The 20,249-nt window shown below is 39.8% G+C and overlaps 1 protein-coding gene across 1 annotated transcript in view; it reads left to right on the top strand.

Moving 5' to 3' along the window:
• The window catches only part of mtmr4 (myotubularin related protein 4), a 60,439-nt gene that overhangs the window by 22,649 nt on the left and 17,541 nt on the right, over positions 1–20,249 (top strand). The window contains exons 3-5 of the mRNA XM_034683089.1: positions 5,508–5,597; positions 13,060–13,176; positions 17,470–17,552. Of these exons, the coding sequence (XP_034538980.1) occupies positions 5,508–5,597; positions 13,060–13,176; positions 17,470–17,552 (290 nt within the window). The remainder of the gene's footprint in view (positions 1–5,507; positions 5,598–13,059; positions 13,177–17,469; positions 17,553–20,249) is intronic.

Below are 20,249 nucleotides of genomic sequence, written 5' to 3'. Positions count from 1 at the left end.
GCACAGAAACAGCACATAGACATCGCTGATCACAATAGACATCGCCACACAGGAAGACAGTTTAAACTTTTTAAAATCTCTGATAGAGTTCAAAACTTCACTGGAAATGTCCTTGAAAATAATCTCTGGAAAAGAGTGGGAACCCTGCATCATGTTAACAAGCAAGGGTATAAATAAAAGGTTGATGAAAGCCTTTATTTTTAATTATGACTCATGGATAACTGGACTAAATTAAATATCTCCCACTTTGAAGCCACAGTTACAAACACAGCTGTGAAGCCACCATGGCTGTTACATGTAAACAAGATCTTACATCACTACTAATAGTCTCGAACAGAGCTTTGAGGATATCCAATTTTTACATAAGTAGTATGATGTCCAGAAAAATTCACAATAACTATATTTAATTCCATCACGATATTCATGGGAATCCTAAAATAAAGGACCCTTTTGGCTGCGGATAGAATACTTTGCTTTCATCTGACATCTCCTCAGACATGACTTGCAGTAGAAGCCACACTGTGGTAAAGGCTGGCTAGCTAGCTGGTTACTGAGTCTTCTTCTTCTGCTGCTTGTTTGTCTTAAAAGTTCCATTAGTGGTACATGTGGACTTTGGATTTTGTACCCTAAAAGGCATAAAATACATGTTGTGAATTTCTTCTTACATAAAATGGAAGCAGGTAGTTAAAAGCAGTAGATTGTGATGAGGCTAACTCTTTGAATGATCAATGAAACATCCCATGTGTGAAGAATAGCGGGGTTTCTTTTTATTTCCTTTCTTTTGACATCCATGCTTCAAAGCATCATCATGCTGCAAAGAAGCTTCCAGCTCACCTCTTAGTTTGAGTGTTTCTTCACTGAGATTCAAACAAAGGGTTAGCACAAACTTATAGGCATCACTTGGATGAGATGGTGGAGTGATACCAGACAATACTCAGTGATGGAGCATCTCACTGTGACACAGCCTTGACATCCACCTCCACGTCTGCCACCATCACTGACATTTATTACAGTTTATGGTGCTGAGCTTGCTGGTAGACTGACTTTGTGTCCAGACTCATCCCATTAATCTCCCCACCTGATACACACTTCTTATACCCTTAGTACAAAACGTCTTGCTTCTTCACATTCAAATGTATATTCAATAGGGATGCACCGAAATGATAATTCTTGGCCGAAACACGAAAATGAGGAAACCAAGGCCGAAAACCGAAACACCAAAATAAATTATTATGCCAATTATTAGTAGGGAGACCGGGGACAGTTGTAACATTTCACTCCTTGGATTTGAGATTAAGCCATGCATTTTCTGTTTGTGTTTCACAGGCATTTTCTAGGCCTTTTATCAGCAGACACCTGAAGCTAGTTTTTATAGCAGTTTGAACACACTGGGTTAAAAGAGCTCAAAGTTCTAAGAATGTCAAAAATGTTACAACTGTCCCCGGTCTCCCCTACCATTGCATTTATGGCTCTGACTGTGTACTAACCTCACAAAAATCAAGGATCTCATTGAACATATCAGACAACGAGGGTGCATGCCCCTCCTCTGGTTCAGAGAGATGAGTCCTTGTTTCTGCGCTCTGTTCTCCTTCCTGCGCTGTGCACTTCTCTGTCTCCAAGCGGGTTCTACGCATCCATTGCGGCCTGGATCATATCTGGTGCGCGCTGCTTTATTCCCACATCCAAGTAATGATCTTTATAACGCGGATCAAGTCCAGTCGCGATGAAGGGCAGAGGATCCGAATGGATCTCAGTGAAACGTGTGCTGACAGACTCTAAGAGTGTACTTTTCATTGTTTTCACTCCGTGGTCCGTCTCAACCTCTTTGCTTAGAAGACGCTTTAGTGCTGCAATTAAAGGAATAACAGATGCAGACATGTTGGCCCTTATCCAGACAAGCGCATACTGGACGCTGTTTTTGCTTGCGTCATCACAACATTCTGTGTTGTTTCGGTGATAAAAGTCTTTCGGTGGCCAAATTTTCGGTGCATCCCTAATATTCAATGTCCCTAATCAGCCATTTTCTGGTTGCCTTGGCTTAAACATTCAAACTGTTTATCCTCAGTGAACAAACCTCCTAGGTTTCAAAAGCTCATACTGAAAATGCTTGGGCTGTCCAGTTCCTATGATCTCTCTGCCTTTGAAATCCGATGGAGACAAGTTGGTGGCTTGTAGAGGAGGGGGTTGTCACTGTGGGATCTCCATCTGTTACCAGATAGCCCAGTGGGTGGTATGCTTATCATGGGGTATAATCACCGGCTTGAACCTTTTGGATGACAGATGTAATGATTGTAAACATGGCAGGAGGTCCGCACCGTCAGACATCAAGGAGTTTCTTGCAATAATATGATATTTTCTTTAATTTTTTTGTGTCCACAGACAGGTCTTTTATTTGCAAGGGACCAAACCGAGTCAGTGGATCTATCCAAGTGAAATAAACAAACAGGTGACCACGTTCTGCCTCACTCTGCTCGCTCTTCAGGACTCCATCGCTGTTTTCATTAAGAAAAGCATCAACATATGGTTATACGATAGGAGCCAAATCTAACAGAACAGCAAACATAGCAGTTCTAAGGAGTCAGTGCCATTCAGTAAAATAAAAGAATGAAACTGTTAAAAGAAGAATAAAATACAGAAATATAGAGCAGACTAAAAAATATTTTAAAAAGACATTAAGACCTGCTGGAACTAGTAGGTTAACACATTTTAACAATTAACAAATTAAAGATTTTTTAACATACAGAAGAGCAGACTACATTTAAATAGACTAATAAAGTTATTTTATAGTGAGATTATGGACTAGTAACCAATTGATATGCAAAAATGGAAATACTTGAAATAGGTGAGTGCGCATTTAGTCGACTAAACCATCACATCTTTACCCTAGCCAGCCCACACCAGTCTAAGTACTAGTCTAAGGTAATTATCAATATTTTCATCATTGTAAACCTGAATGCCCCTCACATGCTGTAGGAGCTGTAATGCTGCCACCCCTCACTTGCTGGGGCTGTAGCTCTAGTCAGTGGCTACTACCATGATGCTTTAATGCTCTACTACCTTGATGTCAATGACTACGATACTATTCACTTCAAAACATCCCTAATATTAATATGTAGTTAGATATTTGGAGAAATATTAACAGAAATATTCAAACAAACAATTGAATAAATGATCAGCATGATATATTTGGAAGTGCTTAAAAACTGCAGTTCATCAAGGCTCCCCTTGAGGCTGGCTCTGGAAGTGCAGGAAACCACATACATACCAATTTAAAAAAGACGATCTTTACAGCAGAAATAGACATGTTTACAGCCTGGTACAAAAGACGCTGGTAGTCTGGATAGCTCATTTCTCGATCGGCACACACTGTAGGGGGGTGAATTTTTTTCTTACGCGGCAGTTTTGAAGATATTGAGATTACGAGTCTTCCAATGAGAGGCACAGCTGACTTGATTGACAGGTGGGAACACTGTAGCTGTTGGCTAGGAGGCTCAAAGCCCACCTCTTTATGTCACAATCGCTCGACAGCAGCAATATGGCTGCCACCGCCGATTGGCCTCAAAACAGCATTTCAGAAACAGATGGTTGACATCAATACTACGTCCATATTTTATACAGTCTATGGTCTGGATGTTCCCAAATTGTCTATATTCTTTCACAGATGTTGACTCCATTTTCTTTTGCACTCCTGTAACGTTTAGGCAACCAGAAACCAAAGTATGTCCATCATTTAACAATAAGATAAATCAGTTGTTACTAAAATGACAGAGAGAGACTGAGTGTGGAGGAGTGAAAGATGTGCCAGCACTTGTCATTGCAGACAATAGATGAATACTGTTACAGTCACTGAAGGGAGCAGCGTGTGTCATTGAATGGAGGACAATCAAAGTAATATGCTAAGATTTTATATTATGCGGTTTATATGTACTTGAAGTTATTTAGTGAAAGATTTTTTTGTAAATGTTAAAAATTGGTATGCTGCATGGGCATGCCCTTCAATGACTGGAGAGAAATTGGTAGAGAGAACTCCAATAACAAAGGTGAAGTTTACCCAGCATGTAATGAAAGTGTTTGCTTAGTATGAGAGCAGCACTGACACTGTAAGCTGCAAGGACGAGGTCGACTGCACCTCTGTTCCCCTCTCGCTCTCTTCTCTGCTTCTTGAGGTGTTGCAGTCTAAATTTAGCCAAACATCCATCATAACTTGATAAGTCTCCATTTGGATGTCGGATTTCTCAGCAGCCTTTGAAATATAACCATAAAAAGATCTTAGAAACGCTGGTTTATAGGGGGGAAAAGGGACACCAGCAAGGTCTTGTTTGTAAGAAGTCAATGTCAGAGTATGACTCATGAAAAACTTGTCAGGAGTCTGAAATACTTAACCAAGGCTAAGCATCTGTGTGTTTGGTAAGTACCTGCACATGACTGTAACACCCAGACACAAAGTCTGCAGGGTTTTTGGCGTTTGATGCCAAGTGCTGTTTATCATTTGCACATTCACCAAGTACCTGCTCTGTGCCAAAGCAAGCAGAACATAGATAAGTAGAATTTGCGTTCTCTCGTCAGCAGTGTGATTTATCAGTCGGGTGAAAGGCCAGAGAAGATGCTGGAGGAAACATATTAAAATATCTTGCCTCATTGATCTAAGGCAAAGTCATTTGTCCCCTGTTTGTAAGGACTTTTGGATCTCTCATTGTCAATTTTTAATCTCATGTGTGATGTCTGTGAGTGAGCGAACAGAGATTGTGAAACTTCACCTGGCATGCATCTCACATCAAAGTCTAACCACCCTGATGATACCCAGGACAAGAAAGTTTCATTGGATTTGACTGAATGGGCAATTCTTTTTGTGATGGCCTCCCCAGTGTTCATTCAATGACTTAATGCTATTTTAGTCTTTATTGTAAAAGAGTTGATCAGTTTTCTGTCTTCTGTCTAGACCATATAGGAGAATCCTACGCAGCCACTGTGACAACATGTGGTTTGTGGACAGGTTTTTGGTATTTTAACCGCTGGCCCTTTTCTTTTGCAGCCAGAAGTTTCTTTTTTTTTTTTTTGGTAAAGGGTGTGAATTTCTGGGCCTCTATCTTGGAGGTCGCTGTGGTAGCAACTTAGGTGGAAATCAATGACAAGTTAGCCATGTCCTAAGCACTTCCTGCTTTCTCTTCCAGTTTACTCTAAATGGATGCATCATTTTGAAATAGAAGATCGTGTTGTGTTAATGAAACTTAAAACTTATGATTGAGACAATAAAGTCATCAAGGAAGTTGTTACTGGGGTAAAAACTGATTTAGAAGTTGGATCATTTCCCAAAGACATCCATATAATTTAAAATCTGCTTATAGCTAGTGCAATTGCCCCCTGTTGGCTATTCTAAATAATGCAGCTTTGAGGCAGCTTTTCTACTTTTCAGATTGCTTCCATTTCTTAAATACAGTCCCACCCTGCTGCGTCAACCATCACAACATTTTTATTTATCTGACCACCTCTGTGTTTGTGTCTGACAGGGTGAAGAAGGGCCTCCCAGTCTGGAGTATATCAAGGCCAAGGACCTGTTCCCCCAGAAGGAGCTGGTGAAGGAGGATGACAGCCTTCAGGTGAGCCGTCTAGAGAAAACCAGGAGCTGCTGAAAACAGTGTGTGGCACTTTCACATTATGACCTCATCTTCAGTCCGGGCTGCTGGTGTGAGCATTCCTATGTAAACACCTCTTCTCTGTGGTGTCTCACTGCCAAGACATAGCTGCTGGAGTCACAACTTGGCAGGCTTAAGGCCAGAAACTTTGTTAGAGTTAGTGACACTGACCTACAAGAGCTTTCATGTACTGTATCTACCATCAGTTATGGGTGTCCAACATGTACACTCATTCCTTTATTCTTTTTATTAATTCATGAAGAAACCCATTGAGGGAACTGCGTTATTTCAATGATGCCGGGGTACAAGCAATAGTAGAGCAGAGTCATATGATGATAAAAAAAAAAAAAATTCCTTACTTACTTTTGTGCATTGCCTTTACACTGCTTGGCAGTACCTGCACCCAAATTGACTTGAAGCACTTTGTTACTCTTACTGATCTTGTTTCCTCTTGTCTAGATATTTGCTTGTGTTGTTCTTGTTCTCGTATGTACGTCGCTTTGGATAAAAGCGTCTGCTAAATGACATTGTAACATATGAAGTCATCAGAGGAGGCGTGGGGAAGTGAAAAGGTAGAAAACGTGGATAAAACAGGAAAATTCACAATACTTAGTAAAGTAAAGATACCAGAATGCTATACATGCTAGAATGATATGAATGATGACATTGATGAGATGGAATAAAATAAAATAAAAAAACACAAGAAAATATTAAAAACAAAAACAGTGATGATCAATAAAATCAGTATTTAATAACTGAAAATGTCTTATTGGCATTTATGTGGTCAGCTTTTTTTTTTTCGTAGCAAATTCCAATTTTTTGAAATAGTAAAAGGAAATATTAATTTTTCTATTTCTAAGATGGGGCTAAAATGATTTCCTCCTCTTTAGTCTTGTGTTGAAAACGCCACCTAGTACATCAATGGAAAAGAAAAACATGAAATAGTCATGATGTTTAAAGACACAGGACACCATTTGTTAAAAATGGCAGTAACAGTAACACATTAGATATATATTACATATTAAAAAGAGAGCCCAGCGTTTTTTTATGCACAGGGTAGAAAAGCTGGAGAAGGTGTGAGTCACACGTTTCTGTAGTAGTCGTGTTTTCGACATGTGTGGCTGTCACACTGACAGAGAAATGACAACCTGCTTCTTTACAGCTGCCTCTGGCATGTTCTGTATTATTTTAACCCCAGATCTCAAACACAGTAATATATATCACCATGACATGCTTTGAATTCTGTTTATTATTAATGATAAATCAATCAGTTCATCACTCAAATTTAATGTCCCTCACACTTTTCTTTCTAAGAAAGGAAATTTGCAGTTTTCACAACACACTCTCATTACTTCAGTCAGACAGCAACCGATCCTAAACAGCATTATCAACCGAGGTTGTCAAAATGTTAAATTCCTTGATACTTTTCAAAGGAAGGAGAGAGCGAGCTGGCAGCGGTGATTGATCAACGTAGAGATAAAAGTAAAGAGAGAGTGCCACTAAAGGAAACAAAACGGTAGAAGTATACGTATGTGTATTTTGTAAAGCACTTTGTGACGTTTGTCCATGAAAAACGCCCTATAAACTTTAAATAATTGAAATAAATTTTACTTACTTACTTACTTAAAGACTGCTATTTGCTTGAAATAAGATTTACAAATAATTTACAGTTTCTGTTACAAATAAAAATGTTACCTCCACAAAGACATTTGCATCAGACATAACTTGGTCACTAAATATTTAATAATGAAGCTATTGAAATATAAGGCAAGGCAAGGCAAGGCAATTTTATTTATAAAGCACCATTCATACATAGAGCAATTCAAAGTGCTTTACAAAGTTAAAAACAAAAACCAGAACAGTAACATTCAACAAAAACACACAGCAAACCCTTCAAACATTTACATTTTATATGCGGCCAGTTATGTTTGATCTACTCTCTGTCTCTTTGTACTTATATAACTTAACGTACATAGTGAATAGTGTTAGGTTTTGTTATTTGTTTAAATTAGGAGGGATTATAATAAATAATCAGCCCCCTTCGCTGCTCTGAAGTCCATAACTTGCAGAGTCTTACTGTCCCGCCGGACACAGAATCACAACTGATCTTGTCTTAACCGAAATTAACCTTTAGTTATTCGATTCATCTCAGAACTTCTTCCCAAAGATTAAGACTCACACGAAATGTAACTAATATTTACTTCTGGAGGTTTGTCTCTGTTGCAGGTTTGTATACCACACTGTCACAAAACAATCGACTGTACTGCAGAGGATAAAAAGCAGTGCAGATTAAAGCATCAGGGTCACTAAAGTGAGCAGGATTTCAAGCATTTCCACAATGAAGATGCCAGTAGCAGAATAGTGATGGGAAACTTGCACAGAGTGCTCCCTGTGTTGTTGAGTTTATGCTCTGCGGCTGTCTGGTGGGTAATGGAGCTGAGCATCATGTGTCTGGAGAGCTGGACAAAGGGAAGGTGGAGCCTGGGGTGACTGTTGTCTCTGTTTTTATGATTTTCAATTGAAGCAGGTTTCCACTTGGGTTGAAATGAACTGGAGGGAGTAAAACTTGTTCAGAAGATTTATTTTATTAGTTGCACTTGTATTTAAGTGACGTGTGCGGTCAAAGGTCTTTGTGTGTCAAAGGCTTTGGTACATGTCTTTCCTTATTTTTTTAGTCTTTGTGTTTTATGCACCTTGCAACATTTCCTCTGTTTTTGCTCATCTCTCCTCATGCTTCCCCTCCCCCTTTATACATTCTGTTACTTTTTTGTGGCCTTCCTGTAAGAGTTTCACTGACAGATGATGTATCTAACTGCAGCTTTCCCGCAGGCAAATAACAGGCATTCCCCTTACCCCACTGTGATTAATACCCCTCTGCCTCTGCTCCTGTGTGTGCGTGCAAGCAGTGGTGCATGCTTGCAGTTGTGCTTATGCACACGTGCTCGTCCTCACAGGCAGGCTGCTCAAACCGGAAGTCACGACTCTGAAGTCAGCGAGTATTATTCATGGGTCTCTCTGCTCCCCCTCTCTCTACCTCTCTCTCTTTCTTTTTTTTTTAAATAATTCTGCTGCTGAAGGCTTGGCAGAGGAAACGTGACACAGTATCTTCTGCTGCACTCGCTGGCTGCCGGTGACTCACGCACCTACTTTTGGAGCACAGCTTGTAGAATGCAGCTCCCAGTCTGTACAGCATGTTAACTATGGCACTCTCAGCAGGACGTGTTAGGTCTCTCACACAGCAGAGCAGCACAGACACTTTGTGGCTGCATGCTCTCATTTGAGCGTTTTCCTGCTGCTGTTGATTCCATATTTAATGAAAATGGGCAACATCCCCTGATTCATCAGGAATGCAAAAACGCTCCAATTTAGGTTCCCCTTCTTTCTCATCTTTTTTTTATGAGGCAGAAATGTATCTGCATATTTTTCTGTCACCGTCAACAACTCTAGCTGCTCTGTTTTGTTTTGGTGCCACCTCTGTTTGTGCGCCTGTCACTTTAAATTTGATCGAGTTGCAGAGATGAAGCAATTTCTAGACACATGCGACATCTCCCTGTCGGATTTTTAGATATTCCACTCTTTAGAAGTTCTTGTGCAGGGTGCCAGGGGGGCCTGCAGCCTATATTTGGCTCTGTTGGTGTTTGAGTGTGGAGTACTACGTGCTCCATTTCCCAGGTTAAGCTGTTCTCTCTCTTATCCTGCTTCCTGTCCTGGATCACACACACACATTCAGTTAGCAATGCGCACCAGCAGGTGGAGTGATAAATGTCAGGGGTTTCATATTTTTTTTAAACAAATTACCTAGATAGTCTAAAATTACATTTACATATAATATTACTGATTTATTATATGTAAAGATTTTTGGAAGCTTGAGCTGAGTGAGCAGATGCTAAGGAACGCGAGCGTATGTGCTCTGTGTACAATAAATAAGGCTGTGCTTTTTAACCATGCTGGCTAATGTTGTTTCAAGTAAGCCTGATTTTCTGACATCTTACCATAATCCCCCCATCTGCCCCGCTGCATGTCCTCTATTATAACATGCACCACCGGGTCTTCCTCTGCGTGACTCAGCAATGCATGCTAAAGCAGGATGAGGTAATGTGGTCTCTAAGCAACACTGTTGTCCGCACTACCAGCAACTAAACAACGAGGCCTGAGTTGCAGTTTTGGGTCCCCGGACACTCACACAGCAGTGATGACTAAGAGAAACTCAAGTGTGAGGAGGTCGTGTAAATGAGGAGTGAAGGGGTGTAATACAATCCTTGGTTTGTAAGGAGAGAAAGAGAGCGCTGTCCGAGCTGTGATATTTCTCCCTGGCTTAATATGTCTTGTTGTGAATAAGGTAATTGAAAGTGGTTTAATGTCTACACATAATGTCACAGCTGAAATCTTCCTGCTGAGTTCATCATTTTTTTCAAAGCAGCTGCAGTAAACAACAGAACAATAACAATTACCAGAGCGGTCAGGGTGAAACTGACCCCTCTGAAATCTGCTGGATGCCTCCATGTCTATACCAAATGAGACATTGTTTAGAAGTTGGCTACTGTAGCTGGCTAATGCCCTGCCTGAGAAATGTTTTCTATTAACCTCTGTTGGGAACCAATTATCTTAATGTAAGGGTCTCACAGCAGCCAAAGTCTGGACTTGGCTGTGTGTTAGATAAAACGGGCACAAGTAAGAATGTTAATGGACAGTTTGCGATCCCTCACAGTACAGTCTGAGCTCTGCTGCAGACTGTCTCTCTCCCAGCCGAGCCTCTTGTCTGTCTGCTCATTCAGGCTCACCAACAAGCCCTCTGTGCTCACAAAGGTCCTTCTGTAAAGCTACTATGTGCTAATTGGACAGCTGCACATGTACTCTGTGTCCCACATGTACTCCTCTTTGCCATACCTGTAATGTTACTCCTGCTGCAATACTCTAAAGTCAAGCTTCCGACATGCAGGAGGGTGCGAACACAAACTTTGCCTGGTGACTTTATGGTTTGTGTTGGATATTGATGTATTAATGCCAGTTAAACTCTCCAGAGTATGTTGGTGTTAGAGCAGAGTAGCCTTTCTTTTTTTTCCACAAATCCTTTTCAGTGTTACAAAACTTCTCAAATGCATTAGTGTTTAACTTTGCAGTCATACAAAGAAGCTCTATGAGATGTTTGCATTATTAAAATTAAGTCTATTTAAATGAGCTAAACTAAAATTCTACAATTCTACTCTCTAAGTTCATTTACTAGACACTTTTGTCCAAAGCGACATTCAACACAAGCAAGAATTTAGACTTGAGGGAAAAACCTTAGTAAGTGCGACAAAGTGCTTCAAGTTGATTGGCCACAGGTTCTGCCATCTAGTGCCAGAAGAAGTGCCAGGTTTCAAAAAAAAAATTTTTTTAAAGATAATGTAGCCACAGCTAATCACAACAAATAATATTCAATAAGAGCTGGGTTTTAGACCTTCTGATTCATTCTACCTCTGAGGAAAAAGAAGAGAAGGGTCAGGTTAAGTGCCTAAGTGTTCCCTGAACAGTTGAGTCTTCAGACATCTCTTAAAAGTAGAAAGGGACTCTGGGGATCGTAAGGAGTTAGGTAATTCATTCCACCAGTTGGGAACAACAGAGGAGAAGAGTCTAGCTAGAGATTTATGATAAGAGTTCATCTTTATTGAAGAAGTAAAAAGGACCAATATTCTGATCCAGCATTTGATTAAAAATCTTTGAACTTGATAAATGTTTTCAGCACTGCTAGTAATGTGGCTTCTGGAGGCCAAAGTAGGTTGATAATTTAAGCCTGAACTATATAGCGTCTCAATAACTATTGACAAAAGAGAATATTTGAGACAAACTGTATACCGATCTCCAACAGGAATAAATCATAGATGACCAATAATATTTGGAACAATTTTGATCTTCACGGGATTGCTCTTTTTTTTTTAAGCAGGGTTGTATGAGGTTCAAGAGAAGCTAGGCTATACGGGCTAAAGATGGCGTCACTTATTAAATGGGATTTAGCAAATTTTAAAAAGAGTCCAACCCAAAACACCAATGTAGGTATAAGTGTGCTCTATTTAGAAATAGTTCAGCACTTTACTTTGCTGTCACTAACCCACGACACAACGTGCCAATCCTCTGTCTGCGGCTCACTGATCAGCTGTTGGGGTCTAAAGCAGGGGTTCCTAAACTTTTCAGCCCGTGACCCCCAAAATATCGGGATCCAACTGTCCCTCAAAGTGATTTAATGTGGCTTCATTTAGCTGGTCTGCAGAAAATGACCCTACCCATATGAGCATGTGGCTGTGTTTCCTGTGCTGTTACGAATTAACCTGCTGCTACTGATGCTTTTGATCATTAACTGTTCACTAACCCTAAACTTAGGAGTCATCTGGCAACAAAGAAAGGCAGAAAATTCATTACATTTTCTATTTTCAAAGTTTTATTTCAAGCTTGGCTACTATTTTTGTAGATATTTTTTACTATAATGGGTAAAATGTACTATTTTAAGATAACTTTTGTCATTCAACTTTTTTTATTGCATTTTTTTCCGTATTTTTTTTGTTCACCACAAGTAAACAAATTATATATAAGCAATACAAAACCAACAAAGAGAAGAAAATTAAGGAAGATAAACATAAGAAAACAAGGTAAATAAACAAACAAAAATAAATAATAATACATATTTTTACCCCCCAGGGTGTCCCGATCCACACTTTGGGAACCCCTGGTCTAAAGTATACGAGTATAGTCACATTTTACTTAGTGTTCGGCGCCCATTTAGCTCAGTGGTTAAATCGCTCGCCCCATGGATAGAGGCTACATCTCTCCCTGCTCTCTCTTTCCAGTTTCCTTCTCTATCCACTGCTTCTATTCTTGGTCAAAAGCACTTGCCAAGTACGCTGATAATTACATTGTAAACGTCAACCAATTCCAGATGGGATGTCCTCAACTGTGGTGTCTTGCTGTGCTGCTGACGATGCTTAAAGTATTGTCAGAAATACAGCTAAAGTGGCCTCTGCTGGACAAAGTTTCTAGATCACTCTGAGTACTATCTTCTGTATGTTTATATACAGTATGTTCTGTTAAAAAGAAGTTCATATTTGCAGATATGAGTGATGTATATGTAAAGGAACAGAGTCAGCCCAATAACCCCTTGGTGATCAAAATATGATAATGTAATCAGAAAATGTGGGTGTTAACATGATAAACTGAAAGAGTGCATGTGTTTCACATTTAGAGCATTTAAAGCACTGTATGCTTGCTTTTCGCTCCAAGTAGTACTGTACCAAGGTAACACCTCACAGAGCAGCTGGTATGGCTTTATATTGACTGTTTGAATATGCATGTTGGCAGACCCTGCAGACATAATAAAGCTTGACAATAAACAGGTGGTTCTGTCGTGTTTTTGCTGCTGTGACTTCAACAATCTGGTTGATTTGTGTTTCTGCAGGTGCCATTCCCAGTTCTTCAGGGGGAAGGGGTGGAGTATCTTGGTCATGCCGATGAAGCCATTATTGCCATTTCTAACTACCGGCTCCACATCAAGTTCAAGGACTCTGTCATCAACGTGAGTACAAGTCACCGACAGTAACACACAGAGGGACCACAAATGGAGAGTCACACTGCAGTCCAAATGGCTCGACTTTGTGACTGTTCTCTGCTGCTGCCATGTCATTATTGAGGCCAGTGGCAGGAGAGAGGGGGCTGTAATACGTAGCTTTGATTCACATACAGGCTTTTACCCGTTCCCTCATATACATTTTTATAAACACATAATTGGGCTAAGAGGGCAAATAAACCGACAAGAATTTTACATGAAGCGGCGTTAACATGGTTTTCACCCTATCCCAGCTCAGTTGGCATGAGGTTGTTGTACCACAGGAGCGGCAGGCCCTCAGATCTTCATGCGGGGGAGGTTTAATGTGACATCCAGGCGTCCAAAAGCCCAACCCCTGCTGGCACTGATGTCCACCAGCTCACTACTGCTGACGTCAGCCCTCGCTCAAAGACAAACAGGCCAATTGTTTGCATTGACTGGCAGCAAAAATCCTCCTTCTTCCAAAATCCCTGTCATGTTTTCCAGAAGGATTCGGCTTCTGGAAAGGATGACAGGAGATGGGAAAGGAGGAGGAGGAGGGGAGGGCAGATCACAAGGGTACTCTTCACCTTAACTAACTTTAGCAACGGAGAGTTAAATTAAAGCTTTGAGTTCAGTTGTCACCAGTTAGCAGTCACTATCAGGTTTGTTTCCTGCCAGGAGTCCTGCCTTGACCCCAGCACCGCAGATGAACTCTGAATGAACGCCAACCAGCCGCAACCTTTCACCCACCCCCTCTACCACTCCTCCCCCTGCTTCTGAGCTGTTTTCTTGCCCTTTGCTCCCATCCGTGTTTGTCTTTCTCTCCATGATTTCCATTCGGCCTGGTCATGTGCTGCAAGTAGCACACTCCATGATCCACTCAGTTATCGTTTCATCTTTCAACCTCTTTTGATGTTTTCTCTCCTGTTAACTCTTCATTTCCTTTTGGTCTCCTGAATTCTTTTGGTTTAATAGTTTTCCCATTTCCTCCTGTCTTGTGTCTTCCCTCTCTCCTTCTCTTTCTGTATGTGTGTGTGTGTGTGTGTGTGTGCGCGCTCCATGGTGTCACTGTGTTTTAGACCTTCCCAGGTGTGGACAATGAGATATCTGTGAGTACCATATGATAAAACACCACCCTCTGCCACAGTCTAGACAGCTTGAGTCTTTCAGCTGCTCTCCACTTAAAACAATTACAGTGCACCGGGGACAGATAGTAATTTACATCCAACCTAGTGGTAGCTCTGCATTTATTAAGTTCTTCTTGCAGATAATTGTGGTGCAGCGTGTTGGCAGACCTTGAGAATTGATAAATAGAAAAAAATATGTATAACATACAAGATATTATTGATTCAAGTGTTGTTATATAAAGGTTACAGAAAGTACAGGTGTGAACGTTGTATAAATGTTAGCCTCATCATCACAGTTTTGAATAAGGTTTACAAGATTTGTCAATATAAGCTAGGGGCGGGAATTGTTAGGCAACTCACGATAACATACCATACCGTACGGTACCATACCATACCATACCATGCAATACCATACCGTACTGTACCATGCCATAGCATGCCATAGCATACCATAGAATAGCATACCTTACCATATCGTACCGTACCATGCCATAGCATACATAGCATAGCACAGTATAACATACCATACCATACCGTACCTTGCCATAGCATACCATAGCATACCATGCCGTACCATGCCATAGCGTACCATACCATTCCATACCATAGCATAGCATACTATACCATAGCACACCATACCATAGCATAGCATACCATACCATGCCATAGCATACTATACCATACCATACGATACCATACTGTACCATGCCATAGCATACTATACCATACCATACGATACCATACTGTACCATGCCATAGCATAGCATACTATACCATACCGTACCATACCATACTATACCATACTATACCATACCATACCATACTATACCATACCGTACCATACCATACTATACCATACCATACCGTACCGTACCATACCGTACCATACCGTACCATACCATACCATACTATACCATACTATACCATGCCATAGCATACCATACCGTACCATACCATACCATACCATACTATACCATGCCATAGCATACTATACCATACCATACCGTACCATGCCATACCATACCATACCATACCATACTATACCATACTGTACCATACTATACCATACTATACCATGCCATTGCATACTATACCATACTATACCGTACTATACCATACTATACCATACCGTACCATACCATACCATACCATACCATACCATACTATACCATGCCATAGCATACTATACCATACCATACCGTACCATGCCATAGCATGCCATACCATACCATACCATACCATACTATACCATGCCATAGCATACTATACCATACCATACCATACCGTACCATGCCATAGCATGCCATACCATACCATACCATACCATACCATACTATACCATACTATACCATGCCATAGCATACTATACCATACCATACCAGAATTGAGTGCATCCTCCACCTTTCCTCTCGTCTCTTTACAGAGAACAGGAATAGCTTTTATGTATTCTTATTGGTTTTGAAAGCGGCTGTCTTTCATGGCTGTCCAACATTATCCCACTGTCAACTTCTTCTTCAGCCACTTAATTTCAATTCACGTTACCCTCATTTATATCATTAGTGCCACCACGAGGAGTCATGAAGTAGGGAGGTGGTGAGTCAAATTGGCAGGGAAGTCAGTCTAGAGCACTAAACTTTAGATTTAGATATCCTTAATGGTGCCAGCATATTGATAGACGTATAACACAAGTCAGGGTGACGAAATATTGCCAAATAGATTATTTGACCTGTCACTCTTGTAAATAATATACACTCCCACATTAACAGCATCTAAAAATGACCCAGATATACAACAATGAAACAGAAATGAAACAAAACAAAGAACAATGGAAAACCATTTCTCCTTCTTAATATCCTCTCTGTTAACGAAAATCAAGTATCGGCCAACGATGAGCCCTTATTAATACCAGTGCAGAAAAAGAACTGACTGATGATATTTCAATCTCTTTTAAAAGGTTCATTGTAGAAATGTTGAAAAATGGCGGAGACACAATTTATGATGTCAAAAGTATTTTTTTCTCCCAATTTTGTTGCTCCATTAGTGTTTAAACAAACTAATGCTGCAGGGAAATAGTCTATCTGGAGAGCAATAAAACTTGAACACAATCCAACCTAATACATTTCTTTCTCCCACAGCAGTCTTCTAACAACAATTTAGTTTTAATCTGCATACAAGTGCAGCGAACAATCTGTTCTCAGAGGTCTTCTTTCAACCCCAACTCCATTTTTATTTTCCAAAGTGTCTAATCAGACTGTGATGAAGGCAATGCATGGATATCTTGGCTGGAAGTTTGTCTGGATAACCACTAGCTACAATGGAAGCCCAGAAAAGTTGGCCGGTAGCTTCCAGAGATATAAATCTTCGTCAGACTATAGCTGATGGATTTCAAGATAGCATTCTGGGAACACTTTAGTTGGTTGTCACTATCACATGATAACTCACATGGAATCAGTTGTTATTTTGAGACAAATGAACTGTGGCACTAGATCAGAGCATTGAGTGATATACGCTTTAATTCAAGATACTGTAATTTTGGCATGTTTGGTGCTAATACAGTCATTGCTATCAGAAGAACTCCACATTTTACTTAAATATCAAACAAATGAGTCGCCATCAATATTTCTACATTGGCTCCAAATAACAGTCTTAATTTGACAGTAAATATGAACATGTAAATAACAGTTTGGCTACATTTCATCCGTACCATGTGTGCCAATCTTTGTCTTCCCTCAGCTGAAATCTTATCATTTATATGATTATTTTCTGCACACTCATTCATCATGTCTAAGGTGTAATTACTGTCCATCTTTCCCACATTCTTACCAAGGGAGGGCAAATACAGAAGGAAAAAAAGACCCCCAAGTTATAGCCTCACTTTTAACACCTGAGTCTGCAGGACAGTTTGATAGCTTAAACACCACAATGAACATCCTGTTTATAGCTTTTGTGTGAGTAATATGAGAGATTGTCTAGAAGTTATATTACATTAGAGGCATTCTTCTCTTCTACCATGGGGTTAAAGCTTTACTATGTGTATCTAACCTGGTTTCATTCTGTACTAGAGCAGAGGGTGGTAACCTCTATGTAGATGTGCTGTGTGCTCCGACAGCGTGCCATCGGGCTGATCGCATGTGCTCTCTGTCTCCCCCTACAGGTGCCTCTCAGGCTGATTGAGAGTGTGGAGAGCAGAGATATGTTCCAGCTGCACATCATCTGCAAAGACTCCAAAGTTGTCAGGTAGGATGAGCAACCCCCACACACATATTTCAGACTTATGAACTCTGCAGGCAGATTGATGCTGTTATTAACCAGAGTAAATACAGTGCAGTGGTGTGGTACGCATTAGAATAAATAATACAGGAGTTCAACTCAGTCTGGCTGCAGGAGACAATTTATATCTCACACTAGCACGCTTAGCCGCAAATCAATATTTCCAGGTTTAAAAATAGAGGCTACAACTCTAAGCGTAGTTTTATCATATGAATATAATTAGAGTGCTCTATTACCGACTGACAACAGTAGTTATGAAGACCATGTCATTTGTCCTCACAGTTACCTCTGCTGTTGTAAAGTAAGGAACACGGTGTGAGGGAGCTCAGGTTTTCTCAATGATAGTGTTAAGTTTGTAAAGACCTAAATTATTTGTTACTAATGCAGCTTTATTTCCTTTAACTTATGCTTTTGGTTTGTGTTTGCATTTATGATTTAATGACCACTCTTTGTGTCCTTATTCTAGCGTTTTGTATCTGCCATACTACTGAAAGAAAAAGTCCAGAGGGAAATCAAACTATCAATCTATTATCTGGTCCAGCTCCTCAAATTTGAGGCTTTGCTCCTTTTTATAATTATATTTTTTACCATCTTTAAATTGTAATCCCTCACTGGAGCAGCACAAAGAATTTGAAGGTGTGCCCTTTTGATCAAGAAAGTTGTGATGTGTGTGTATTCCACTTATATCTGACATTACATGCAGAGATGCAATTTTTAATTTGTTATTTTTTATTGGCATTCACAGGATTATACAATAATGTAATAAGATACATATATAAGCGCCTTTTAGATAGTGGCATCAACAATGCACATATGATTAGATAAAACATTTTTACACAAATCCTGATTGCAATTTCTTTAACCGATTTCCAATTATTTTTTTTTCAAGATCTTATCTGCAGATTCAGATTTTCTTTCTTTAGAGAACAGCTAAATCAAACATTTTATTATATTTTCTTAAAATTTGTGTTTAGAGTAAAACAGTGATTGATTTGAGTGTCAAAACCTTTATTTTCCCTTTGTAATTCGCTGTCATACTTAATGAAGTGGCTTTATATCTGTTCAGTTAAACCAAATTATGTGTTAAATTATCTATTAAAATGTTTCAGTTGCTTTTTTAAGTTCACATTCTGGAGAGCATTAAACAACCTCATAACACTCCCTTTATCCTTCAGTCGTTAAATGTAACTCATTAATAAATCAAATGAAAGAAAGAAAGAAAGAGAGAAGTTTGCTGCTTCACTCTTCAGCTGCATTCTCCCTGACTCCTGAAGGAATTATGAATTACACCTGACAAATAACTTCATTTGGTGACTTTATCACAATGCCGTTGCATACAGCCTCTAACCTGTCTGCCTCTCTACCTCACCACCTAGATGAACAGTATCCACAGCTGCTAAGAGTTTTTATCTTCTTTCATATCCGCTAATTTCCAATATTCTTAATCTGTAAAACTTCCAGCAAACTAACACATCTCGTGGCACACTATGAATTAAGTGCCCCACCATAACCAAACAATGATACAGGGGAAATAATCACATAGTATATTAATGTACATTACTCTTCCAGCCCTGAAGGAGTACACAGAGGGACAGCTGTGTCGAATGAATGAGTCCGCTGCAGGTTCAGATCGTGTTTTGGTAGATCTGTGCACTCACTGCCAATTTTTTGCTGTGTGTGTGTGTGTGTGTGTGTGTGTGTGTGTGTGTGTGTGTGTGTGTGTGTGTGTGTGTGTGTGTGTGTGTGTGTGTGTGTGTGTGTGTGTGTGTGTGTGTGTGTGTGTGTGTGTGTGTGTGTGTGTGTGTGTGTGTGTGTGTGTTGCTTAAACATGCAGCTCATGTGTGTATGTCTGAGATCTGCACAGAATTGGTTATTTATGAGATCACTGGCCGGTCACCAGTCAAGGACGAACAGGCAGAAAAACAGCTGGTTGATCACTGCATCTCATTTAAAAATAACAATAACAACATTGACAAAGTATATACTTATCAGAGAAGTCATTATTTGAAGACTTTTTTTTATTATTTTAACATTCAGTATTAATAAAAGAAGGGCGTGTCACAGTATCAGCATGATCTATAACTTAGATTTCAGTCATTTTGAATATTAAAAGGACCATCAAATCAATTTTCTTATTTTGTGAAGAGGAGGATAGTGTTATAAACATTTATGAACTATGGGATGAAAACCAGAAACAAAAGTGGTGCCCATATAAACTACAGGTTGTTAATACAGTCACTGTAATCTGTTGTGATATAAACTGAATAAGAAGATGAGAATATGAGAATGAGCGTCTGTTATTTATTCCAAAGTGAGTAAGAGAGGAAGCCGTGCATCATTTGTTGGATTGGAGCTGTGTGTATTTGATGATTTCATTTAATTTTTTCACTCTTCTTATCATTTGCCAAGATCAGACAGATGGCACATATATAACTACTACCTAACATGCTCGCGCTTATACAACTGTTTCAAATGAAAGAAAACAAGGCCTGCTTTTGAATTCTGAAATCCTCATCTGTTCAGGGACATCTGTAAAGTTTCAATCCAATGAAACCTTCAGATTCTCAACAGCAGATGTGCCAGCAGAGCCCTGCTCCCACTTCATTAAGCAGCATGTTATTAGCTCTGTTTAAAGGCTGGAAAATGTCATTAATCTTGCCTTTT

Source organism: Notolabrus celidotus, chromosome 5 (genome assembly GCF_009762535.1).
Source record: "Notolabrus celidotus isolate fNotCel1 chromosome 5, fNotCel1.pri, whole genome shotgun sequence".
NCBI lineage: Eukaryota > Metazoa > Chordata > Actinopteri > Labriformes > Labridae > Notolabrus > Notolabrus celidotus.
This window is presented reverse-complemented; position numbering and strand designations above follow the sequence as displayed.